We start from the raw sequence: 27,622 nt of genomic DNA on the forward strand, positions 1-27,622 counted from the left end.
GTTCTTATAACAGCTCCCATTGAAGTAAAGCAATATAAACACATAATAAATATTCCACTGCTCCAATATGTTGTACAGACTATCTCAGTAACTAGGTTACATATCAATTATTACTTCTCAGTATTCTTGAGATTACTACATAGCAGTTCCACGTCGAGAGTCACATTATATGTAAAACCAATTATGATACTCAGAATGTTATTTACTGTATTCTAACTTCTTAATCTGTTTTATTCTTTTTTCAGCTCATTTATTTGAAAATTACTGCAATACTGTTTCCTACCTCTGACTTCTGGCACCCAGTAGTAACACCTGCATTGGTATATATGAGTCAGTTACTTACTAAGGTATGTCTGTAATATGTTACTTCAGTATAAGGCTTCAATCTTTCCATTTCTTTCTTATGCTCCAATTTAAAATGCAATGAGATTAAGATATATATTTAGAACTTTTTTGAAAGAATAGCTAGGAATATGTTTTGGTAGAATGTTATATCAGTAATTGTCAGGAAAATATTTTTGGTTGAGAAGTCAAGTCTCACTTAGAGTAAAGCCTTACTCTTACAAGATCACATCCACTGAGTTGTCATACAAAAACTCCACACTTGAACTTGAGTGCCTAGTATTAAATGAGGATGTTGCTATAACAGGCATCATAGAAACTTGGTTGAACAATGATAATCAGTGGGACACGGTAATGCCAGGGAACAAAATTTATATGACAGAATAGTTCATGCTATTGGGGGAGTGGCATTGTGTGTGAAATAAAGTAGAGTAAAATATAGAAAAATCACAAATGAATCAAACTGTGCCATAGAATCTCTTATGTCTAGAAATTCCATACTTGAATAATAAGAGCATAGCAGTATGAATATACTATCAACCAGTTGACCAGGATGGTGATTATGAAATGCTCAGGAAGATTAGGGAGGCTACAAAAATAGAAAACCTAATAATAATGGGGGATTTCTACTATCCCCATATTGACTGGGGTCAGACGGATGCAGAGATAAAATTTCTAAACGCCACTAATGACTGCTTCTTGGAGCAGCTTGTCTTGGAACCCACAAGGAGAGAGGCAATTCTTGATTTAGTCCTAAGTGTAGCAGAGGATCTGTCCAAGGTGAATATAGCTGAACCACTTGGTAATAGCGACCATAATGTAATTAAATTGAACATCTTTGTAGGGGGGAAAATACCAAAGAAACCCACCAAAATAGCATTTAATTTCAAAAAGGTAACTACACAAAAATGAGGAAGCTAGTTAAACGGAAATTAAAAGAAACAATCACAGGAGTGAAATGCCTGCAAGCTGAATGGAAACCATTTAAGAACATCATAATAGAGGCTCAAACTAAATGTATACCCCTATGACATTTCAGGGTACAATCCAGACCAGTGGGAGGTTGTGTCACCACCTGCCCTGCAACCTGGGATGTGTCACAGTGATTTGCTGTTGTAGCTTTCAACCTGGGCCCCTCACAAACATCCAAACAGCTTGTAGGTCACACCCTGAGTGCCTGTGTATAGCTGCAGCATGCCAGCACGCTCCAGTTACGCTGTGGATTTCACCAGTCTTGATTATCATTTACAGAGTGACCGCAATAACTTCCAGTCCTGAATTTTCCCCCAAAAGGTGTGTTGTGCTTTGTCCAGCTCTTTCCTTGACAGTTCAGAAATTTTAGGTCAGTTGCCCCAGTAACAGAACAATATCCAACAGTTTGCTACTTTAAATGGAGTTACCCAAACAATTCAGTTTAAATGCAGCACTGGATTAGTTAGATAAACTTGTTTTATTCTTTAATCAAAGTACAAAGAGAGAGTTTGTGAGTACAAGTACAAGGCATTAAAGTCAGAAATGCTTACAAGACAAAGATAAAATGCTTTCTAGTACTAAAACTTAACAAACTAGACTTTGTTCAAGGTGGAATTGTTACCACATGCTCCCAGCAACAGGTCTGACCAAATTTCAGGTCAGGATCTCTCCCAAAGTCAAATGGCTATTTCTTTTGCCTTAGGTGAAAGATGGATAGGGGAGAGATACCTTGGGGGGTGTTTTTGTCCCTCATTTCTATAGTCCAGTTCCTTTTTAAAATGCATTTTCTGTGGCCTACCCCTAAATCAGGGGTCGGCAACCTTCAGCAGGCAGCCCTTCAGGGTAATCCACTGGCGGGCCACGAGACATATTTTTTACGTTGACTGTCCGCAGGCATGGCCCCCTGCAGCTCCCAGTGGCTGCAGTTCGCCATTCCCGGCCAATGGGAGCTGCAGGAGGCCGTACCTGTGGACAGTTAACATAAACAAAATGTCTCGCGGTGCACCAGCGGATTACCTTGATGGGCCATGTGCCAAAGGTTGCTGAACCCTGCCCTAGCTAAACTTTATTTCCGCTGTGAGGATGGAGACAGGGAGGCACATGGTGAAAGAGAATCCATGCTATTGTTTGCTAAAATGCAGATCTGTTTGTTCTGGTTACCCTTCCTTACTAAACAATGGCCACTTGACAGGTGATTGCCCATCAACTTTCATCACACCTGGCTAGAGGTGTCTGCTTGTCTTTTGTCTGTGAGGAACCAGTTTATCCGCTTCCCAGATTTGTCTGGTAACCACAGTTGTTATCATTTCAGATTATATTCATAACTTTACATATAGTGTTGCTACATACATTTCACCATGATATTACTGACCAGTGAGTTTAGTTTTCAAATAATACCTCACAAAGCATAATTTGTACATATTATTACAATAGTGTGTAGGCTGTGAATACTCGGGTGAATTTGGTCACAACCCCAAATTAAAAAACAACAGAGGACAAAAAAAAAATGCCACCATCGCTAAACCACTGAGTAAAAGAGGTGTTTAGAGGCAAAAAGGCATCCTTTAAAAATTGGAAGTCCAATCCTACTGAGGAAAATAGAAAGGAGCATAAGCTCTGGAAAGTCAAGTGTAAAAGTATAATTAGGCAGGCCAAAAAATAATTAGAAGAGCTACTTCCAACTATAGCAAAAGACACAAAAACTAACAGCAAACATTTTTAAGTACATCAGAAGCAGGAAGTCTGCCAAACTGTCAGTGGGGCCACTGGACAATTAAGGTGCTAAAGGAGTTTTCAAGGAAGAAAAGGGCATTGCAGAGAAACTAAATGAATTCTTTGCATCGTTCTTCATTGGAGAGGATGGGGGTGAGATCCCATTCTTTTTAGGTGACACGTCTGAGAAACTGTCCAGGACAGAGGTGTCGGTAGAAAACATCGTGGAACAAATTGATAAATTAAACAGTAATAAGTCACCAGGACCAGTTGGTATTCACCCAAGAGTTCTGAAGGAACTCAAATATGAAATTGCAGAACTGCTAACTATGGTAGGTTATTATCTTATCAGGTTTCAGAGTGGTAGCCATGTTAGTCTGTATCAGCAAAAACAAGGAGTCCTTGTGGCACCTTAGAGACTAACAAATTTATCTGGGCATAAGCTTTCGTGGGCTAAAACCCACTTCATCAGATGCATGGAGTGGAAAATACAGTAGGGAGGTATACATTCACAGCATATGAAAAGATGGGAGTTGCCTTACCAAGTTGCCTTACCTTAATTGAATTGGCTCGTTAGCACTGACCCCCCACTTGGTAAGGCAACTCCAATCTTTTCATATGCTGTGTATTTATCCCTACTGTATTTTCCACTCCATGCATCTGTTGAAGTGGGTTTTCTACTGACACCTCCGTCCTGGACAGTACATCAGAAGCAGGAAGCCTGCTAAACAATCAGTGGGGCCCCTACTGTATTTTCCACTCCATGCATCTGATGAAGTGGGTTTTCTACTGACACCTCCGTCCTGGACAGTACATCAGAAGCAGGAAGCCTGCTAAACAACCAGTGGGGCCCCTGGACAATCGAGATAAAAAAGGAGCACTTAACGACGATAAAGTAATTGCGGAGAAACTAAATGAATTCTTTTGCTTCGGTCTTCATGGCTGAGGATGTTAGGGAGATTCCCAAACCTGAGCCGTCCTTTGTAGGTGACAAATCTGAGGAATTGTCACAGATTGAAGTGTCATAGAGGAGGTTTTGGAATTAATTGATAAACTTAACAGTAACGAGTCACCAGGACCAGATGGCATTCACCCAAGAGTTCTGAAAGAACTCAAATGTGAAATTGTGGAACTATTAGCTATGGTTTGTAACCTGTCCTTTTAAATCAGCTTCTGTACCCAGTGACTGGAAGATAACTAATGTAACGCCAATATTTAAAAAGGGCTCTAGAGGTGATCCCAGCAATTACAGACCGGTAAGTCTAACGTCCGTACTGGGCAAATTAGTTGAAACAGTAGTAAAGAATAAAATTGTCAGACACATAGAAGAACATAACTTGTTGGGCAAAAGTCAACATGGTTTCTGTAAAGGGAAATCATGCCTTACTAATCTATTAGAGTTCTTTGAAGGGGTCAACAAACATGTGGACAAAGGGGATCCAGTGGACATAGGGTACTTAGATTTCCAGAAAGCCTTTGACAAGGTCCCTCACCAAAGGCTCTTACGTAAATTAAGTTGTCATGGGATAAGCGGGAAGATCCTTTCATGGATTGAGAACTGGTTAAAAGACAGGGAACAAAGGGTAGGAATAAATGGTAAATTTTCAGAATGGAGAGGGGTAACTAGTGGTGTTCCCCAAGGGTCAGTCCTAGGACCAGTCCTATTCAACTTATTCATAAATGATCTGGAGAAAGGGGTAAACAGGGAGGTGGCAAAGTTTGCAGACGATACTAAACTGCTCAAGATAGTTAAGACCAAAGCAGACTGTGAAGAACTTCAAAAAGATCTCACAAAACTAAATGATTGGGTAACAAAATGTCAAATGAAATTTAATGTGGATAAATGTAAAGTAATACACATTGGAAAAAGTAACCCCAACTATACATACAATATGATGGGGGCTAATTTAGCTACAGCTAATCAGGAAAGAGATCTTAGAGTCATCGTGGATAGTTCTCTGAAGACGTCCACGCAGTGTGCAGCGGCAGTCAAAAAAGCAAACAGGATGTTAGGAATCATTAAAAAAGGGATAGAGAATAAGACGGAGAATATCTTATTGCCCTTATATAAATCCATGGTACGCCCACATCTTGAATACTGTGTACAGATGTGATCTCCTCATCTCAAAAAAGATATACTGGCATTAGAAAAGGTTTAGAGAAGGGCAACTAAAATGATTAGGGGTTTGGAACGGGTCCCATATGAGGAGAGAATAAAGAGGCTAGGACTTTTCAGCTTGGAAAAGAGGAGACTAAGGGGGGATATGATAGAGGTATATACAATCATGAGTGGTGTGGAGAAAGTGAATAAGGAAAAGTTATTTACTTGTTCCCATAATATAAGAACTAGGGGCCACCAAATGAAATTAATGGGCAGCAGGTTTAAAACAAATAAAAGGACGTTCTTCTTCACACAGCGCACAGTCAACTTGTGGAACTCCTTGCCTTAGGAGGTTGTGAAGGCTAGGACTATAACAGGGTTTAAAAGAGAACTAGATAAATTTATGGAGGTTAAGTCCATCAATGGCTATTAGCCAGGATGGGTAAGGAATGGTGTCCCTAGCCTCTGTTTGTCAGAGGGTGGAGATGGATGGCAGGAGAGAGATCACTTGATCATTACCTGTTAGGTTCACTCCCTCTGGGGCACCTGGCATTGGCCACTTTCAGCAGACAGAATACTGGGCTGGATGGACCTTTGGTCTGACCCAGTATGGCCATTCTTACGTTCTAATAATCGGTCAGTTTTCACAATGGAAAGTGGTAAACAGAGGGGGGTCTCCAAGGATCTGTACTGGAACTTGTGCTGTTCAACATATTCATAAATGATCTGGAAAAAAGGGTGAACAGTGAGGTGACAAAGTTTATAGATAATACAAAATTACTCAAGATAGTTAAGTCCGAAGCAGACTGCAAAGAGTTACAAAGGGATCTCTTAAAACTAGGTGACTGGGCAAGAAAATGGCAGATGAAATCCAGTGTTGATAAATGTAGAGTAATGCACCTTGGAAAACATAATCCAGTACATACAAAATGATGGGTTCTAAATTAGTTGTTACCACTCAAGAAAGAGATCTTGAAGTCATGGATAGTTCTCTGAAAACATTTGCTCAATGTGCAGCAGCAGTCAAAAAAGCTAACAGTGTTGGCAACCATTAGGAAAGTTATAGATAATAAGGCAGAAAATATCATCAGGCCACTATATAAATCGCTGATATGCGCACATCTTGAATACTGTATGCAGTTCTGGTTGCCCCATCCCAAAAGCGATATATTAAGATTGGAAAGGGTACAGAGAGAGGCAACAGAGCCAATTAGAGGGGAGATTAAAAAGAGAGACTGTTCAGCTTAGAAAAGAGACAACTAAGGGGGAGATATGATAAGAGTTCTATAAAATCATGAGTGGTTTGGAGAAAGTGAATAGGGATGTGTTATTTATCCCGTCACATAACAAAAGAACCAGAGGTGCTCAATGAAATTAATAGGCAGCAGGTGTAAAACAAACATAAGGAAGTACTTCTTCACACAACATACAGTCAACGTATGGAACTTGTTGCCAGAAGTTGTTGTGAACGCCAAAAGTATAAGTAGGTTCAAAAAAGAATTAGATAAGTTCTTGGAGGATAGGTGCATCAATTATTATTACCCAAGATGGTCAGGGACGGAACCCCATGCTCTGGGTGTCCCTAAATATCTAATTTCCAGAAGCTGGGACTAGACAACAGAAAATGGATCACCTGATAATTGCCCTGTTCTGTTCATTCCCACTGAAGCATCTGGCATTGGTTGCTGTCAGAAGACAGGATACTGGGCTAGATGGACCATTGGTCTGACCCAGTATAGCCATTCTTTTGTTAGTATATAAAGTCTATGAGAGTCATGGAATACAAGTGGGTACATGAATCCTATTAATTAGTGATGCTATCTTCCATATATGCTAATAGCTCTTATTTAAGAGAGACAGTTGATTTTATTTATAAAATATCTATTCTGTCCCTCCAGAACTTGCCTAACTACATTGAAATATATTGAACAAAAGTGTCTCAATTTTCAATCCTAAAGCCCTATTTATATAATTGAAATGTCCAGATTCAGTTGCTCCTATCTCATCTGAGGTGCAGAGTTTCTTTGAAATCTGGTTGTTCTTTAGTTCCTTTCTAAAAGTGGACATCACACCATTGCGATGAAAACTGTAGGACCTACATTTAACAACAGACAAGCAAATAATAGAATAAGTATATCAGAAACAAGGCAAGATATAAAAAGGAAGGTTTCAGAGTAGCAGCCGTGTTAGTCTGTATCCGCAAAAATAACAGGAGTACTTGTGGCACCTTAGAGACTAACAAATTTATTAGAGCATAAGCTTTCGTGGGCTACAACCCACTTCTGGATTGCATCCGAAGAAGTGGGTTGTAGCCCACGAAAGCTTATGCTCTAATAAATTTGTTAGTCTCTAAGGTGCCACAAGTACTCCTGTTATTTTTATAAAAAGGAAGTAATTCTTGTTGGGCGTTAGTGCCCTCTAGTGGTTAAAGTAGTTTTGGCAAGGTTTCTACTGAATGCTGCACATCCTCCCGTCAATGAGATAAGGTGTCAAATTTTACTAGGGAGCAGCAACATGTATTAAAAATGACCCCAGCAAAAAATGTATTAGGTAATTTTTTAAAAGCTGCTAAAAATGACCAGTTGTTTAGATCATACATTTTTGTGAAACTTATTAAAATCTCTCTATCAGAGGTTATTATTTTTGCTCATGGCATAAAGCCATAATTTTCATACTAATATGTTAATGCAGGGTTTTTTTTATTTTTTGTTAGTGCCAAGTCATGACACTACAAGATGTTGTTAAAGGATTGTTTGTGTGCTGTTTGTTCCTGGAATATGTATCACTGTCTCAAAGATTCATACCAGAACTTATCAATTTCCTCGTTGGAATACTTCACTTATCTATACCTCAAAAACGACCACAGGGTAAGTTTGCTTGGAGTGATAAATATGAATGTGCATTGTTTTTATACTTCAAGCTTCCTTGCAATTAAAAATTCCACCTTGAGAGCTTTATGTTTCAAATGAAAGACCAAGTCATCTCCTAGATAGATCTCCTGAGCTGACCAGGAAACTAAGCTCTCAAATGCTGCAGTTCCCAGGAGATCCACCAGACACAAGCGCCATCTGCATGAAAACCGCCTTCTTCCACACTGCTTCCCAGCCCCCATAGAAAAACAGCTCCTTCCCCTTTGGGCACCACGGTATAGTGAGGAAACGAGTGTGAGTTAATGCTGTTAAAGTTCATTTCTGTGGAGTTGTGGGGGTAGCAATTGATGCTGTAGACTGCAGTTGATGCTACCCCCTCCTGACCTGATAACCAGAATGCCAAAAGAACTGCAGTGGGGCTTCCATGCAATCAGGATACAAGGGAGGTGTATGCCACAAAGCTGATACTCTTCCTCCTTGCATACCTGTCTGGATTTGCCTCCCCTTGCACTCATATTAACAGAGGGGACAGTCTGGCCTGTAATGTAGAGCAATCTTCATATTTAGCACTTTTCGACAACATCATTTAATGAATACCATGTAGACTAAGACTGTCTCTTTAATTTGGCCTTTTCTACTTGCTCATGATTTCCCTGCCAGCCTCTCTCTTTCTCTGGGCACTCTTCCTCAGTGCCCCATTTCTAGGTTAAAAAATGACGTTTTTTTCTTTGTCAGGGAATTTAGTGACAGTAATTCACCTATAAGGGGAAGAGGAGAGTTGTTGCCAAATCATGGAAATCAAATGCTTGCTTGCAATACCTTCTCCATTGTTCAAACTTTGATATGATTTATCGTCTATAGGTCTGTAAATTGTTACCAGTGTGAAACTTCCCTACAAGTACTGCTGGTTTCTAATTATGTGTGTGGTGAGGGAAAGTTAAATAAAATGTCTGTTAGTGGTACAGCAACACTCACCTTATAGATATTAATTACTTCCACATAGAATATCACAGTAGAACTACTGAGATATTTGCTGTGCAATTCAATATGGCTTTGGCACGTACCTGCCAAATACTTGCTTCGTATGATTTCCTGGCAGCTTGGTTGTCTGTTGACACAGGATATTTAAAGATGAGTTCACACCAAATTTTGTGATACATATTGATATGCTATCATACCAATAAATTCCTTGACATTTCTTTTTAACAGCTAGTAACATAATTTAATATAACTCCATTATTTTAACATTGAGGGCCTGATCCATCTGCCTTTCCTGTGAGGAAGTGATATGGAACAGATCCTAAGAAAAGACTGAGAGAGCATGTCTCAAATGCAGATTCAGATGTACTTAAGGCTTTAGAAAAAACTGTTCCCCTTTAAAAAAAAAAAAAAAAAAAAAAAAAGTCCATTGTTCTTCCTTTGGGGGAGAAGTGTCATTTTTAGGCAGGTAGCCTTTGGTAACATATTGATCAAACATGCAGGTAGAATAAATACTGTCTGCCATTCTCTTAGAAGTAGAGCAGATAAGTATAACTTAAACATTCAGGCCCTGATCCTGTGGACAGTTGTGCACATGCTTTATTTCACTACCAGGAGTAGTCGCATTGACTTACTGGTACTACACACAGTAGTAAAGTTAAGGATGAGCATTTGCAGGATTGGGGCCTTAAAACCAAAACCTCATCTATCTTTACCTCCTGAGTCATTTTTGTACTTTCAGGGCAGAGAGACTCTTGCATACGTCTAAAAAGCCATTTGCATCAATGTCAATATAATATATAAATAACTTAATAAAATTATTTTTATTTTTGTTGCTAAAAGGTTTTGAAATGAGCTCCTTTCTAAGCCTGCAGGGCTTAAAAACATGTTCATTGCACAGATTTATTTTTCTTTATCAGGATTGGCAATTTCCCAGGGAGAACTAGTTTAGGACTGGGTGCTGGTAAATACTGGCTTAAAGCCAGTTTAAACCAGGAAACTGGGGGAAATTATTGCATCATTATCCAGCAAGTTCAGCAAGCATAGAACAATTTTTTTCAAACTTTGGATACATCCATTCAGAACTGAGGAACAGTTTTGGTCTAACCACTGTGTCAAAGTTGGATTTCTGCTACAGAATGCTACATGACCAAATGGCCCTGGACTGGTAGTCGGCAACTCTGCAGGCTTCTGATTGCTTAATGCTTCAAGCCTACAACTCTGCATTATTGTCATTTTCATATAATGAAATATCTTTGACTTTTGTTTATATAATATTGAAAACTGAAATATGAGTCATGACAGATATAACTTCCTTGAGAAAATACCGAATCAAAATGCATAGAAATTCCGATGTGCAGTATTATAATTACATATATTCGTATTACACCCACTGCAGTTTTACTTTAATTTAAGGTTGTACAAATAAAATCTATGAATCTCTGGTTAATTTGACTATGTAACTAAAACTAAGTGTAGTGCGGTATGCATTAATTAAACCGATTTTAACCTAGCAAATTCCTTAAACTGGGGCTAATTAGTTTTTCACTGGGCGGCAAAAACTGTGATTTAACCTGGTAAAAAACACATCTGGTAAATACCATGCCATCCCAGTTTTTTAGATAACCACATCAAACTAACCTTTCTGATTCTCCCCTAGCTGTGAAACTTTTCCTGACACCACTATCCCTACTGGTTTGCAAGTTCCCTCTTCCAGCTGATCTCTTATTCTAGTCCCTACAGGTGCCACTGTCTTTCTCTCCTACCCCCGCTGACTTTACCATTGGCCTAATGTTTTGTAAAAAGATTAGCATTGCGTATATTTGAAATAGCCTAATTTTAATAAAGGATCTTTATAAAACTATAAATTTTCTATAAATCAACTTTTTCCTGTCTTAAGACTAAGTTTTTTTATTTTGAGAACTAATCTGTATATAACCGTTGTAACTGGTTTTTTAGGCTATATTCTAGTGCATCCTTTCAGACCAGCAGGAAAAAATTCAGACTTACTCTTGGTCTGTGATAAGAAGGATATGGAGACCTGGAAAAAGCAAAATCTGCCACTCAGTATTGTGACTAGATTAAAGGAAAGCAGCAAAACAGAAATGAATCATTTCAGGTATGTGAAGAATATGTAAGGGGAAACTCCAAGTTATTTCTTGTGTAACTTCGGTGACAGTGTTCTGTCAAGCATGTTACCTTCTAGGATAAAAGCAGAGGGTGGACAACTGTAATAAATTATTTTCATCATATGGTTCTTGTAGCATATTAAATAACAAAATATACCATTCTTAGGGTCTGATGCTGCAAAGTGCAGAGCACTTTCTGTGGGTGCTAAGCACCCCCAACTCTTTTTGGCTTCCTTGAGATTTGAGGATGCTTAGCACCCCACAGGAGTTGCTAAACATTTTGAAGGGTCAGACCCTTAAGCAGCAAATAAATCTTGATTACATGCAAAAATAACCACATCAAAAGAACATTATTAAGATCGCAAAGTCAGGCGCTCAGAAGTTATGAGATTCAGCCCAGTTGTGGATATGCATTGTGATTCATTGTTCAGTTACATGATCACATTCTGTTTTTCCACAGTCCGAGCCTTATTCAGTGCACAGAATGGATTATATTTATTTAATGAGCAGCTACTGAATAGTTTCTCCTCGTTGTTCCTTGTGTGGCCATTGGCCTTATTTACTGCACACTATTCAGATCCTACTCTGAAGACAGAATTATTAATTTCTTCCTGGGCTTTTCTATGGCACTCATCACTATAATATCTGAGTGCTTCACAAACATCAATGAATGTATCTTCACAAAATCCTTGTGAAGTAAGGGAGTGATATTATCCCCATTTTACAGGCAGGGAACTAAGGCACGGAGATTAAGGTCAAAAGTTTCCACTAATTTTTGGTGCCAATTTGAGATTCCTGGGACCTGACTTTTTGGAGTATGTTATAGCACTTTATATGCTCAAAGCATCGCTCCTACTGACTTCAGTTGCAGCTGTGAGGGCTCAGTATAGCTGCAGATCTGTTCTCAGGGCGGGGGCAGTGCCTGGAACCCCATGTTTCCCCCCTCTCCTCCCCCGGAGCCGGACCCGCTGCTGGCCACTTCTGGGGGTGTGGCGTGGTGTTGGAACAGGTAGGGACTAGCCTGCCTTAGCCGGGCAGCACCGCTGACGGGACTTTTAATGGCCCGGTTGGCGGTGCTGACCAGAGCTGCCGTGACCCAGTGCCTTACATTCCACGACCCAGTACTGAGTCGCGACCCACAGTTTGAAAACCACTGATCTAGTCTGACCTGCACATTGCAGGTCACACAGAACCTCACCCACCCACTTCTGTAATAGAGCCCTACCCTCTGGCTGAGTTACTGAAGTTCTCAAATAGTGATTTAAAGACTTCGTTACAGAGAATCCACCATTTACACTAGTTTAAACCTGCAAGTAATCTGTGCCCAGTGCTGCAGAGGAAGGCGAAAAACCCACAAGGTCTCTGCCAATCTGACCTGGGGTGAAATTCCTTCCCAATCCCAAATGTGGCAATCAGTTAGACCCTGAGCATGTGGGCAAGACCTACTAGGCAGATACCTGGGAAATAATTCTCTGTAGTAACTCAGATCCCTCCCCATCTAGTATCCCATCGTACCATCCCCTTGCCCATGTCTCCCCACTCACTGTCTCCCTGTCCCAGTCACTTTGCACAGCAAGTCTTAGTTCTTCTTCTGCACCCTGGCTCCTGGTTGGATCTGTCTCCCTTCCTCCCCCCTCCTTACCCAATTGCCCATACATATGCTCTGGTTCCTAGTCCCAAGCACACACACCCTGTCTCCTCCCCACCCCAGCCAACTGTCTCTCATCCCCCCCGCCCCCGCTGCCATTTTCTTCTCTGACTTCCAATCCTAGTCGTCTTGCCCAACCAGTGCCAGCCTCCCCCATCTCTCCAGTCCTTGTCTCACCAGACCTCTTGTCCCCTAGTCTCCAGTCCTTGTCTCACCAGACCTCTTGTCCCCTATCTAGTCCTTTCCTTCCCCTCAGTCCTGCTGTTGTTCCCTCTGCCTTTAAATTAGACAGCTTTCTGTTCCATGTTGCCTGAGTGCCAGGGAACATTGAGAGTTTAGGAGAGATACATTCCCTGCTCTCACTTCCAGCCCTTGACATCCCTCTGGTTGGGAGCAGTCATTGTAGGGAAAGCTGGGCTTTGCCGTGTATAGCCCCAAGCTGGAGCATGCTCATTCACTCTGTGGGGATGGCACATGTGGAGTCCTGTCAGCATTAGAAGATGTGAGGGGATGGAGCCTGCTCAGTTGCTCTGTGTGAGGATGGTACATGCATAGTGTAGTCAGCACTAGGAGTTCTGGGAAGCTTGAGCCATGCTCAGTCAAGATGGAATCTTCAGAAATTTAGCTACTAAAATTGAAGTCTCTACTGAGCATGTGCAAACTGAATTTTTTCAGAGGCTTTTAACTTGGCCAGTTTTGGGTGATTTTTCACAAAGATGGCAAAAGGCACAACCCTGACACAAAAGGCAACCTATGCCAAATTTTAAGTGCCTCCTCCAAAACATGAGGACACTAGAGCTTTTCAAAGAAAAGGTTGCAAGAATATTTTACCATGGGCAAAGCAAGATATTTTTTCTAGCCTTATTCATGAAAATGATTGGTTTCAGAGTAGCAGCCGTGTTAATAAATCTGTTAATAAAAAAACAAACAAACCCCAAAGCAAAACAAAAAAAATTAGCCTGAGGCATGCAGAAATGAGAAGAGAAAATTTGGCAGTTATAAGCAGCAGAAAACAAGATCTCATTAAGGTTGCCTGACCCTTCTCATTAAAATAGGTGGCACTATCAGCCCTGCCTATAATTCATTTAGTTTGAAGCTCTTGAAACTTTGATCTGCATATTCTAATTATACAATAAAATTATTGCAGATAACGTTTTAACATGGCTGTGTACATCTCTCTAACAGGTTATCATGTCTAGCCGTGTGTTTGGATCTCATTAAGAAATGTGCAGCTTTGTATGAATCTTTGTCATCCTTCCATGAAATAATGCAACCCATCAGAGTACTTCTTACAGAACATATACCAGTGAGTGAATACCCTAAACAACTGCAGGTAAATGTTCCCCAAAAAACTAATTGCTGATGTAGAAGTTAGTAAATTCTGGGGTCTGAATATGTGCTAACAAAAAACGTAAAGCTAATTAAAAATAAAAACAAAGTGAAATATTTTTTCAAAGGCCAAGCATGTTATCTTTTTAGGATTTGGTGTGCAGATATCTGGGGTATGAATCTATGATAGACTAGCCTGCTGCACCCTAAGTGCCTATGTGGTTCCTGCTGCTGCACACTAAAAATTCTGTAAGGCACATTGATCTACTACTGTTATACTGTAAGTTGGTCTATAGACAAGCCCTTAGACAATTTGAAGACTAAATCGGTGTTTCTCTGGAAAAGTTGGTGTGTGTACATAATGTTTTGGATGGATATTTTTCATGGTGCAGCCAAACCCGCCTTTTTGCAATGTTCCCTCTAATTTTTTACATCCATGTGCAGAATGAATTTTGTTATGTGCACCAATATGGAGGTGATGTGTGGCAGGGGTGGGGCTGAGGGGTTCGGAGTGTGGAAGGGGTCTCAAGGCTGGGCTCTGGGGTGGGGCCAGGAATAAGGGGGGTTCGGAGTGCGGGACGGGGCTCAGGGCTAGGGCAGAGGGTTGGGATGTGGGGGGGGTGAGGGCTCTGGCTCGGGGGGGGAATGCAGACTCTGGGGTGGGGCCGGGGATGAGGGATTCAGAGTGCGGGAGGGGGCTCAGGGCTGGGGCAGAGGGTTGGGATGCGGGGGGGGGGGGTGAGGGCTCTGGGGTGGGGCTGGGGATGAGGGGTTTGGGGTGCAGGCTGCCCTGGGGCTGCAGCGGGGGGAGAGGACTTCTCCCCCCCCACACACAGCCCCCTCTCGCTGCAGCAGCCTGGGGCCAGGAGAGAGGTGCCTCTCCCCTCCTACACAGCCCTTGATAGCCTGCTGCGCAGTCACGCAGCTTAGAGGGAACTTAAGTGGAGAGGGTAACATTTAAGGCATCTCCACTGTGGTAACTCTTTAAGTAGCTCCTTTTATAGGACTAGCATTCTGGCAGTGCTGTTCCTGAGGCTCTTGTATGAATCTATAAGTCACTGGTACAGTCAAACAAATGTATCAAATAAAGGAATAGATACCATGGGCATGGGTACCTTAATAAAATCAGTACACATATATATTGTCAGCTTCACCAGTTAGTTAGTTAGTTCTTTTCCAGAGATGGAAGGATAAGATGATCTGAGTGTAGCCTGACTCTCTTCTGCATTCAGTGAGGATGGACCCTCTTACTTAGCAGTAGCGTCCTCTCTAGCAGAAGAGGCAGCATAAAGTACACCTCTACCACGATATAACACTACCCGATATAATACGAATTTGGATATAACGTGGTAAAGCAGCGCTCCGGGGGGGCGGGGCTGCGCACTCCGGCAGATCAAAGCAAGTTCGATATAGCGCGGTTTCACCTATAACACGGTAAGATTTTTTTGGATCCCAAGGACAGCGTTATATCGGGGTAGAGTGTATGTTAGAGAATAAGCTGTAATGTCGATGGCATGGAAAGGCTATGTTAGAGTCACAAAATTTAACCCTTAGAGCAATGAATATTCAGCCTTAAAGTTTTAAGTTATAGACTCATAGACTCATAGACTTTAAGGTCAGAAGGGACCAATATGGTCATCTAGTCTGACCTCCCGCATGATGCAGGCCACAAAAGCTGACCCACCCACAACAGAATCCTCCAGCCTGCGACCCCTGCCCTATTCTGCGGAGGAAGGCGAAAAACCTCCAGGGCCTCTGCCAATCTACCCTGGAGGAAAATTCCTTCCCGACCCCAAATATGGCGATCAGTAGAACCCCGAGCATACAGGCAAGATTCTACAGCCGGACCCTCATTTTACCCGCGATGGCACGTTAATGCTTAATTGACTAAAATCACGTTATCCCATCAAACCATTCCCTCCATAAACTTATCAAGCCTAATCTTGAAGCCAGAGAGGTCTTTCGCCCCCACCGTTTCCCTCGGAAGGCTGTTCCAAAATTTCACCCCTCTGACGGTTAGAAACCTTTGTCTAATTTCAAGCCTAAACTTCCCCACGGCCAGTTTATATCCATTCGTTCTCGTGTCCACATTACTACTGAGCTGAAATAGTTCCTCTCCCTCCTTGGTATTAATCCCTTTGATATATTTAAAGAGAGCAATCATATCCCCCCTCAGCCTTCTTTTGGTTAGGCTAAACAAACCGAGCTCCTCGAGTCTCCTTTCATACGACAGGTTTTCCATTCCTCGGATCATCCTAGTGGCCCTTCTCTGTACCCGTTCCAGTTTGAGTTCATCCTTTTTAAACATGGGAGACCAGAACTGCACACAGTACTCCAAATGAGGTCTCACCAGCGCCTTGTATAACGGAAGCAGCACCTCCCTGTCCCTACTAGAAATACCTCGCCTAACGCATCCCAAGATCGCATTAGCTTTTTTCACAGCCACGTCACATTGCCGACTCATAGTCATCCTGCGATCAACCAGGACTCCGAGGTCCTTCTCCTCCTCCGTCACTTCCAACCTATGCGGCCCTAACTTATAACTAAAATTCTTGTTAGTCATCCCTAAATGCATCACCTTACACTTCTCACTATTAAATCTCATCCTATTATTGTTACTCCAATTTACAAGGTCATCCAAGTCTCCCTGCAGAATATCCCGATCCTTCTCCAAATTGGCAATACCTCCCAACTTTGTGTCATCCGCAAACTTTATCAGCCCACTCCTACATTCGGTTCCGAGGTCAGTAATGAATAGATTAAATAAAATAGGACCCAAAACCGAACCTTGAGGAACCCCACTGGTGACCTCCCTCCAACCTGACAGTTCACCTTTCAGTACTACCCGCTGCAGTCTCCCCTTTAACCAGTTCTTTATCCACCTCTGGATTTTCATATCGATCCCCATCTTTTCTAATTTAACCAATAATTCCTCGTGCGGCACAGTATCAAACGCTTTACTAAAATCGAGGTAAATTAGATCCACCGCATTTCCTTTATCTAGAAGGTCTGTTACTTTCTCAAAGTTGAGAGACAGGAGCTGAGTTAAACTAGGGTTAGTCTGTTGTCAGTCATGCCAACCTGGCCTCTTTTCTCTTTGGCCACAGACCCTTCTTGCTGTCCATCACAGCACCCCCTGTAGACCTTGGAAAGCCTTTTGAAACCAGCCAGACCTGAAGGTTTAAAATTCTTCAGGACTAGCAAATATCCTAAAGGTTAATTGTGATCTTACTAAGAGAGAAGATAGTTTGTTGAGGATGCCTTAGCCAGGAAAACATTATTCCTGAGACAGACGATAACTGGTTTGTAAAATGTGATATCTTTGATTAGCTTTTAAAACCCTAACCTCATTTGCATTTTCAGGAGTTGCATCAAAATGCTCTGAAAGAGCTAGAGGACAAAGGAAAACAGTATACCCCGTTGGTGTGTGAGAAAAAGAAGCCTGTGCCATTGAAACTGTACATGCCCAAAATTGTGAAAGTGTAAGTACAGTAATCCTTATAGAAGTGAAGAAAGCAAAACTGCAGGTTAGGCATTGAGGAGCATGGAGATAGGCTTCAGCTAAAGCCTCTTTGTCATTCTTTTCTAAATTTCCAAGCAGAGTAGGCTTCTGGAAAGTAGGAAAAACAAGGGAAATGGAGTTGCGTCTCCTACATTAGGTGCACACGCTGCCAAGGATGGACTACCCTGAGAAAGGGAAGGAGGAATCCTGAGAAATGGAGGACGGATTGTCTTGATTTATGGCTAGAGTGTAGGACTGGAAATCAGGAGATATGGAGGCTATTCCTGGCTCTCTTATTCGTTTCTCCGTCAATAATAGATTCATAGATCTTTAACGCCAGGAGGACCATTATGAGCATTTGATCTGACCTCCAACACAACATAAAACACAATCTGGGTATCTACTTTACACTGGTTCTTAATTTGGGGGGTCTGTCTAGCCTTCTCAGCTTTCCTGGATTCCCAGATTGCCACAATGGCCAGAAACACATTTTTTATGTTTGGCTGACCAAGAAATTTCACCCCTTCCTATCAGATATAGACCTTTCCACATACACATCATATGTATCTTTTTGTGTTCTGGGTTAGATTATAGCAACATCCTGATTGTACTTGGCATTAACTTTGAAAGATATTTGGTAGCTTTTACTAATACCAAATGCAGTTGCACTGTGACTGGCAAGGGCATATTACACCAATACTCTTCACTGGCTGCTGATTCATTTCCAGACAGAGACACTACTTACTATCAAATTATCTTACATGTTGGTCTCCGTTAAGAGACTGCATCTGCCCCACTATTTGCATTCATCCTAAACTCCCTCTGGCTATTTGCCGAAAGGGTGAAACAGATCATGTATCCGCCGTTCCCCCCCACACACAGACACACCTTGCCCCCCTGTAATTTATTATGAGAAATATTAACCTTAGAACACATTGTGAGACTCCATTTTTGTCCAGGTTTTCCACTAACTGCAGATGCTGACATTCTGGATTTAGCCAGCTAGTATGGTTCTCTCAGCCTCTATACTTCTGAATGTAGTGCTACATGTGGAAGGTTGCTGTGTATTGGCGCTCTGGAAAATGTTATCTGCTCTTTATCTAAATTATATAACGTAGTCAGATACTTTTGTTATGGTATCCTATAAATACGTAATTATAAGTGAGACTGTTAAGCCCTTGGTATTGAGAGTTGCCATAGGAGTGTGCAAAGACGTAGAATATCAAAAAGTAGCATCTATATAAAAGCTAGTTCCTGTAAAGTATAAAAGAGTATACTTGACATAATATATTATGCTTGTTCATACATGCATTCTAATTTCAGCCTGGAGTTTGGGAGGAAACAGGGAGGCAGCAAGGAGGAGCAGGAAAGAAAGAGGCTGATTCACAAACACAAACGTGAATTTAAAGGAGCTGTTCGGGAGATCCGGAAAGATAACCAGTTCCTGGCTAGAATGCAGCTTTCAGAAATTATGGAAAGGTAATATATGGTTACTGGCAGTGGCAGTTATGGCAGTGGAGTTACTCTGTATGCTGGCCAATGTTCACTCTTGGTCCCTGTCAGGACTGGCATGTTGGTCAGCCATATTTTGAGGTCAAAACAGTTGTCTGACAACTTGGCAGCAACCACTACAACACTTGCAATCAGAGTTACCTTATGTTTAATGCTCATCAACCGCTATATATTTTGAATGTGTTGGAATTTTGCTGTTTCATTCATATAATCACATAATGTGTATTTCTAAGTAATATATCTATAATATGTGTAATTTAAACTGTAGCAGAGGCGGTGTTTCAAAAATGCCGCTTTTTATAAATATTAAAATACATATTGTTTGGCCTATTTTAACTGATGTCAGAATAAAGATTTAAACATATGTTTGTTTTTATAGGGATTCTGATAGAAAAAGAAAAGTGAAAAATCTTTTCAATAGCCTTGCTACACAGGAAGGTGAATGGAAGGCAATGAAGCGGAAGAAGTTTAAAAATTAGACATTGACGTTCTACAACAGGAAACCCTGGGACATTATATTTTTACTTTCAGGTAAAATATAAACTGATGGATTTTGAGGAGACTTTATATCTTGGTGCATTCCTTTTGTGGAAAACACGTGCCTTCAAGAACGGTCTGAAAAAGGATTCTGATAAATTGGTTAGCTGGCTGTATTTTTTCATGTGAAAAATAAAGATAACATCCTTTTGTATTTGTTGTACTTACTATCATATTAATGAGAAATATTTTGGTGAATAGGTGTTCAGAAAACTGTACAGACTGTGCGTTCTTGACAGGAACTTCTGACCAATTCTGAGAGTCCATATTATGGTGCATTGTATGGGTATTCTAAAAAGAATCAAGTAACAGGCATAGACTTTTTTGTGTATTTTTGATACAAACGCTCCCCGGGTTACGCAAGACCTGACATATGAAAATGCGCACTTATGGAAAAAGTTCCATAAGCCAGAAATAGGATTTTCGAGTTGCGGAAATTTTTGCATAACGTACGGGTATACGTTTCCGGCTTACGCAAAATTTGAGTTACGCAAGGCTTTCCAGAACGGAACGATTGCGTAAATCGGGGGGGGCGTCTGTATTGTAAAATTGCTGACATTGAATTAGCATCACAACTATATACTACTTGGAGTTCAAGCAGTAATGTTTTAAATAGCATTTCGCTTTAGGAAAGTAGGATTCCTGTACTCTAGGTCCTAATGGAATTAGTTTGTTGACAGTTGGTGTATGGTTAAAGCCCAACATCCATTTATCAGTTCAATAACTGTTGACATTTGCTTCATATGTATTGAATCTTAATGTTGATCTCAATTTACAGTTCTAAAACTCTGTGTATCAAGGGTCAGTTAAACAGACTAGCTCAGCACCTTCATAACTATCTGATTGGCTCACAGCTTTAAATCATTTTTACATATTTCATAACAAAACAAGTTCAGTTACTTGGGTACCTGAATGACAGTTGGAAAACATTTGTACTCTATCAGCTACATTTGTGCAGAAACAAGAAGTATTTCACCCCTACTTCACTGTGTAAAGTTGGTCACTTGAATTGGATCACCATCCCAAGATTCATCACAATCTGCCTAAATCCATCCATGGCTAATTATATGTGCAGTGAAGAAATCTATAATTACTTTCCAGTTTCAAAATACTTAAAGTTGTTCTAAAGAAGAGGCTAAGGGTTCTAAAGAACCTCTGCAAAATTAAACCATTTTTACTTCACAGCTGCACAAACATGAAACCCTTAAAGTGCAGCTTTAAACTTACTGTTAGCCCTACAGAGCCAGCAGAGCAGTGGGAGAGTGAGTTGGATTCTTTTCTATATGTATCATTCATAGATTTGTTCCCTTAGGACCACTCGTGTGTGAAGCTACTCATATGCGCAATGCTTTGCTGGGTCAGGGCTTAAATTCCAGTAGGAAGGCCAGATTCTAGCCTCAGATCCCTCTATGCAATCTGATTCTTTTCTGTCTACATATTTATACCATACTTTTCACAATGGCATCTAGAATCCAGATGGATCTCCCTACACATAAGCATACAGTCTTCTTTCTTCTCCCCTTTTAAAAACCTGAAAACTAATTTTTTCCAAGATTCTGCACTCAGCTATACCTGTACATAAGGACAATGTTGCACAGGGGATGTCAACATTGGTCCTGCAGGATTTTTATTAATGGTGGTGACGTATATGAGCCAGAAAAAATACAGCTTATCCTTTAAATGCCAAGTTGAGTTTGCTACTGGTTAGAATAAACATCTTTTTACTTTTAAAGTAAGATAATTTGATTTGATATATAAACATAGAACTTCACAATGCCATATTTAAAGTTCCGTTTCAAAGTTGAATACGTAGTTTTCTGAACTGTGTCAAAACAAGAGTGTACAGTTTTAATATGCACATGTATTTACCATGATTATGCATCTATATGGCTCCTAACTGTTCACTTCTGTGATCAGAGGCGGCTCTAGGCACCAGCAAAGCAAGCACGTGCTTGGGGCAGCCCATTTGCAGGGGCGGCAGGGATCCAGCATGGGAGCTGAGAACCAACAGGGGGCCCTGGGAGCTGTAGTTCCTTGGTTAGCTCCCTGCCTATAGAGCCAGCCCTGGAGCAGGGAAAGAACTACATTTCCCAGCATTCCCTTGGCCACTACCAACAGGAAAGAGGGGGAGGGAGTGAGGAAGCTGAGACCTCATGCTGCAGCCTGCTGTGAATGGAGAGCTGCACTGTGAGTAGGGATACCATATTTTAACATTCAAAAAATAGGACACTCCACGGGGAGGGAGGGTAGCCCCACCCTGCCACCATCCACTCCCTCCGACTGCCCCCCACAGAAACCCCAACCCCCCTGCTCCCTGTCCCCTGATCACCCCCTCCTGGGACCCCTGCCCCAACTGCCCCCCAGGACCCCACCCCCTATCTAAGCCCCACTGGTCCTTGTCCCCTGATTGCCCCCTCCCGGGACCCTACCCCCTTTCTAAGCCTCCCTTCTCCTTGTCCCCAACTGCCCCCTCCTGAGACCCCCCCCCAACTTCCCCCCTAGGATCCCATCCCCTACCTGTCTCCTGACAAACCCCTGGGACTCCCATGCCTATCCAACTGCTGCCTGTCCCCTGACTGCCCCCCCCCCGAACCCCTGACCCATCTAACCCCCCCCTTCTCCCTGCCCCTGACTGCCCCCCGAACCTCCGCCCCATCCAACCCCCCCGCTCCCTGTCCCTTGACTGCCCCCCCAGAACCCCCTACCCCTTCTCCAACCCCCTAGGCCCCTTACCGTGCCACTCAGACCAGCGTGTCTGGCTTCGCGCAGCGCCAGACACGCTGCTGCATACATGCTGCCGTGCTCCCCTGCGGAGCTACAGCCCTTCCCCCCGCCCCCAGCACCTGCCTTCCAGATTTGAACACCTCAAAATTCAGGAGTGCTCAAGCTCAGTTTGGGCGGCTGTTACTTCATTTCTCCCAAATCAAATATACTGATCCACTGTAATTTGCTATAGAAAAAGTAGGATAAAATTGAGCAAGAAATGCTTCCCAGTGGTTATTAGGACTGGAATTGCTATTTTCAACAGCCATTGCCGTTTGTTTGTTTGTTTGTTTGTTTGTTTGTTTGTTTAAAAGGAAGACAGTGATATTGCATTGGCAAATTCCCCATAGAAAGAAAGAGTGGAACAAAAGAATAATAAAGGCACCTCAACTTTTCCTCATTTATATAGGACAGTCTTATAATATGCATCCAGATATCCTCCAATCACACAAGCTGAAAATTGTTCCACTTTACTGCAGTTCTGTAACCATATGGGAACCAATCCTGTCTGTGTTCTGTGCACACCTAAAATTCCTGCTGAATGACCTGCCCTGGGAGCGAGTTACCAGTGACCCAGGGCTGCAGCGGAAGGAGGGTGCAGGTGGGGGGGGGGGGGGAAGAGCCCAGGGCTGGGGTGGCAGGAGGTGTGTGTGTGGGGGCAATGGTGGGGGGATAAGGGGGAGCCCAGAGCTGGGGCGGCAGGGTGTGTGTGTGGGGGGGGGGAGAGCCCAGGGCTGGGGCGGCAGGTGGGTGCGGGTCGGGGGGGAGAGCCCAGGGCTGGGGTGGCAGGGGGGTGCGGCGAGGAGCCCAGGGCTGGGACGGGGGGCAGCCAAAATGTTTTTTGCTTGGGGCGGCAAAAAACCTAGAGCCGGCCCTGTCTGTGATTGTGTAGGTGTACAATGTACATTCAAATTAGAAATGGAATCACATGTTCATTTTTAAACAGAGTTCTGGAGAGCTGTGATTTTATAATTTGGCCAATTTGTGAATGAAAAATGGTGGATTTGACTTTTTAACTTTTTCTTGAAAAATAATGTAACTCCAATCAATCCAGATACAAAATTTATACTAAGCTGCCTCAAACTAGCCACAATGTTTGCTTCTTACCTTCTCGAATTAGATTTACAATGAAAGCACCAATAGACCCTGAAATATGAGGGTATAAATGAAAAACTGTGCTGATATTTAAATTTTCCCTTTAACTCCAAGAAAACCATACTTCATTTTTGCAAAATGAGACTTTTTTGCGTATCAAGATTTCTGATACAAGAGAGATGTCACCTTATTTGGGAAAGTTAATTTTTACTAAATCTCAAAATTAATGTTGCAATATAACTGATGAGTAAGTAGCATAATGATGCATCAATTTCTCTGCTTTTAAAAACAGATTTATTTGGTGTTAAAAAGCCAGTGCATAATATGTACATGCACTCATGCTGCATAAAAGATGAAGATTTCCTGATCTGAAATAGTTTTGCACTTTTTTTCCAGTGACAAATGTTTAGTTAGCCATTCCAAGAACCAACGAGGATGGCTGCAGTCTTCAGAGACATTTTAAGCGGTTGATGTACAGGTTTGTGTTTCCACCAGATGCATCATGGAAATTCTCCTTTTTTATATCCTCCTGATCTTACAAAATGTCTTGTTTTTAATAAGACGGCAAAAAATTTAAAATGAACAATATTTTCATACTAACTTGCTATTCTGTTATTACTAGGCTTTCTTGTTACAGGGTGCACCACTCACTGCTGGTCTGGCACTTCCTCCTGGTCACTCTTGAGGATTAGCTCTTGAGATCAACATCCCCACACTCGCATCTGCAGCTCCTCTGTCATCCCAGGAACCTCTTTGTGACTCAGCCCTCTGGTCGGGTCATTCAGTGTTCCTCCCTTTCGGGGTAGCGCAGTCCCTTCCACTGCCTTGGTGCCACACCTTCAGTGGCTGGTAGGAGAACCCAGACCTGCCCTCTACTCCAGGTTCCGGTCCAGGGACCCTCACCTCAGTAGTTCTGGACTTTCCTCTCTTAGCCCTCACTGCTCCTTCCCTGGATGGAGAATTTTAATTTTTTTGGCACAGAATTTTTAATTTTGGGGCACAGAATTCCCCAAGGAATAATTAATCTATACTGAAGAAGGGATGAGAAGGATGGGGTGGAAATGGATTGTGCCAATGGCATGGAAAGGGTTGTGAAGCTGGAGTAGAAGGGGAAATAGAGGAAGTGCATATGTAAATAGATTGGCATCATGGTGTTTGGGAGAAAGGGCATAATTTACTGGAGCTGGGGAAAGAATATGGAAAGATTATGGGGCTTGTGTGAAGAACAGTCAAGCAGACCTTTTCCTCTGAGACAATACTGGGTAAAATTAACTTACGTGCTTTTTAAAATTGTGCCTGCTGTCAGTATTTAAGACAAATATAATTCTAATATTATAAACTTGTCACTAATCATAGCACAACATATATATATAGCACTTTACGTGTACAGAGCACTGTACAGACATTAAACAATCCTCAGGACACTCTGTGATAGAGGCTAGTAAATATCCTCATTTTACAGATGAGGAAACAGTGTAGAAATGACTTGTCCAGTGCCACTCACCAAGCAAGTAGCACAGTAGGAATTAAAATTCATGTCCTCTTTATTACCATTCCAGGGCAGGCTATACATACATTGTATGTTCTCACATTAGGGTTGACTATACACATACTTGAAAAGCAGCTTGTAATGTCAGCATATTCATATAACTTCCTTAGGTTGTCCTCTTTCACAGATCCTGCATGCCAGAATCAGGAGGTTTCAAACTGTTGCTTGTTACACTGATATTATAATGCATGTACAACACTATACTGACAATATACTGTATTATATTTGCTGTCTGTCCTTCAGGCTCTTGAGGTGGAGTTTGTTTGGTTACTTTGGTCATTAAATGATTATAAAGCAGTGTTTCCTGAAAAATTGTCTTGCCTGGTCATATCCTTTGCACCACAGGGCATCTGTACAGTAGAATACACTGTAAAAGAATTCCTCATAAATTGTTTCTGCCCGGGGCCTATTTGCCAAAGAGCTCCAGACACTATACAAAACATAATATGTAAACAATGGTTTAAAAACACAGTTCTGTCACTGAGGACAGAGATCAAGTTGGGGTGTGTTCTTGGGTGCACTCAGTTTTGGGCAGTTGAGTTGTGGAAAGTTTCTTCCATGTCTATGTATCTAAGGCAAACTATTCCACAATAGTGTTATTTTTAGGCTGCAAAACTTGTTGATGTGAGTAGTCCTAATGTAACAAATGAGTACCTAATTTCTTGTGCTGAGTGATTATTTCTCTTATTAGGGAATACATTAAATACCTTCCAGGATCTTATTCATAGATATCTTATTTCTAATGGGACCTACCACCACAGTCAGCAGGAATATCCAGTCTCTGCTGCTGCTCCTCCTCCTCCAGGAATTTCCTGTAGACTGCAACCTCTGCATCCAACTTCAGCTTGATATTCAGTAGGGTCTGGTAGTCTTACAGATACATGGACAAATGAGTCTTGGTCTCTAGTAGCTCACATTCTAGCTAGACAATGATTTCCTGGAGCCCAGCCACCTTCTCCAGTTGATGAGCCTCTTTCTCTTCAAGTTGTTTCTCCAGAGCTTCATTCTGGGCCCTCAGAGCATCAATGTGGTTTTCCAGGTCAGTTACCTGAAATGAATACTTGTTGATCTCTCATGATCTTAATATTCTTTTCATAGTTGGAAGCTTGGAAAATCAGAGTTACAACTAATCTTTCCCTTTGTTCAGCTGTATGTTCATCCCTCAAAGTCAACCCATCCCAGAAAATAAATAAATGTTTTGTTACACATTGAGATTGGAGTTCATAAGGTGTGTGTTCCATTCATCAGAAGGACTTTTCTAGTCTGATATTAGCCACCACACACACATGGAGGCCATAGACAACAGCAACAGATCAAACCCCTTTGAGCTGGAGATAATGCTTGAAATCAGTTTTGATCCTATGCACCACATTATCATTTATCAGAGTGTCTAAAAGTTTGCTGCCTAAACCTGAGTAGTCTATTATTACATTAGGATCCAGGGCCAGATTTTGAAGGCGATTACTGTGGAATATATAGACAACTTCTACGGACATTGACGGAATTATTCAGTGTTTGGACCCCTTTATTCCACTTAAATAAACACAAGGAATCAAAGGTGTTAACATGACCCTGAAATTGTCCAACATTAAACAGTAGCAATCCCATTTTCGAGAAAACAAAACAGATCAAACACACACAAAAGAAAAGAACAGCGAAGGTAGAAAATGCAGTTTCTGTTTCTGTTGTTGACTCTTACTTGCAACCTTGCTGCTGGAGACACAGGCACAGCATAGTCTTATCAGCCATTCTGGATCCATTCACACAGCAAAAAAAAAAAAAAAAAAAGGCAAAACCCAGAACCAATCTCAGCCCCAGTCAACTCACTGGGGCTCATAGGGCTCACACTGTGGGGCTAAAAATAGCCATGTAGATATCTGGGCTCTGGCTAGAGTCTAGGTTTCAGCAAACACCTACACAGCTATTTTTAGCCCCATAGTGTAAGCCCAAGTCAGTTGACCTGTGCTCTGAGACTTGCTGCCACAGGTCTTCTTGTTGTTTTGTTTTGTTTTGTTGGCAAACTTGTACCAAGATCAACTGTGGAGATGTGAGGAAAGAAGGCAGAAATATAGGAAGTAAGTGTGGGGGAGAGAGAAGTTACTAAAGGGAAGCAGGAGGAGCTGCTGAGAGACAGTGAGAAAAGAAAAGGTTTCTGAGGAAAAGCAGGAGGGGCTGTTCATAGAGTTGGAGGAACCGCTGGGGGAGGACTTTTATGAGTCAGAGTTTGGCAGCCTCACTGGATTCCGTTGTGAAGCATGTAAATATTCATTCAGCAGGGACTACATTTGGATTAGGTTAGCGGCTAGCGCTGTGGCAGAAAGCAATTCCATCACAGTATGAACAGTGCTGAGAACTGCAGATTAGACCAGAGTTAAGACTGAGGCAGCAAACAATAGAAGGAAGGAAGCGCACAGTTAAAGAGGGGACACACTTGCAGAACCAGAACATTCTATGGAGAGCAGTTTACTGGGACAGACATTTTGTGTGGTACCTTTGATATTACAATAACTCTGGGTGAATAAGAGATTTCTCCTCTCCGATCCAGCTTCTCCTTTTGCCTGCTTCTACAGAAAACTCCTAAG

The 27,622-nt window shown here is 41.8% G+C and overlaps 1 protein-coding gene across 1 annotated transcript in view; it reads left to right on the plus strand.

Moving 5' to 3' along the window:
* The window catches only part of NOP14 (NOP14 nucleolar protein), a 46,150-nt gene extending 26,424 nt beyond the window's left edge, over positions 1 to 19,726 (plus strand). Inside the window, exons 12-18 of the mRNA XM_065404974.1 lie at positions 246 to 347; positions 7,842 to 7,995; positions 10,936 to 11,095; positions 13,939 to 14,086; positions 17,446 to 17,564; positions 18,908 to 19,063; positions 19,476 to 19,726. Of these exons, the coding sequence (XP_065261046.1) occupies positions 246 to 347; positions 7,842 to 7,995; positions 10,936 to 11,095; positions 13,939 to 14,086; positions 17,446 to 17,564; positions 18,908 to 19,063; positions 19,476 to 19,575 (939 nt within the window). The 3' untranslated portion in view covers positions 19,576 to 19,726. The remainder of the gene's footprint in view (positions 1 to 245; positions 348 to 7,841; positions 7,996 to 10,935; positions 11,096 to 13,938; positions 14,087 to 17,445; positions 17,565 to 18,907; positions 19,064 to 19,475) is intronic.
* Positions 19,727 to 27,622: the final 7,896 nt, after the last annotated feature.

Source organism: Emys orbicularis, chromosome 5 (genome assembly GCF_028017835.1).
Source record: "Emys orbicularis isolate rEmyOrb1 chromosome 5, rEmyOrb1.hap1, whole genome shotgun sequence".
Classification (NCBI taxonomy): Eukaryota; Metazoa; Chordata; order Testudines; family Emydidae; genus Emys; species Emys orbicularis.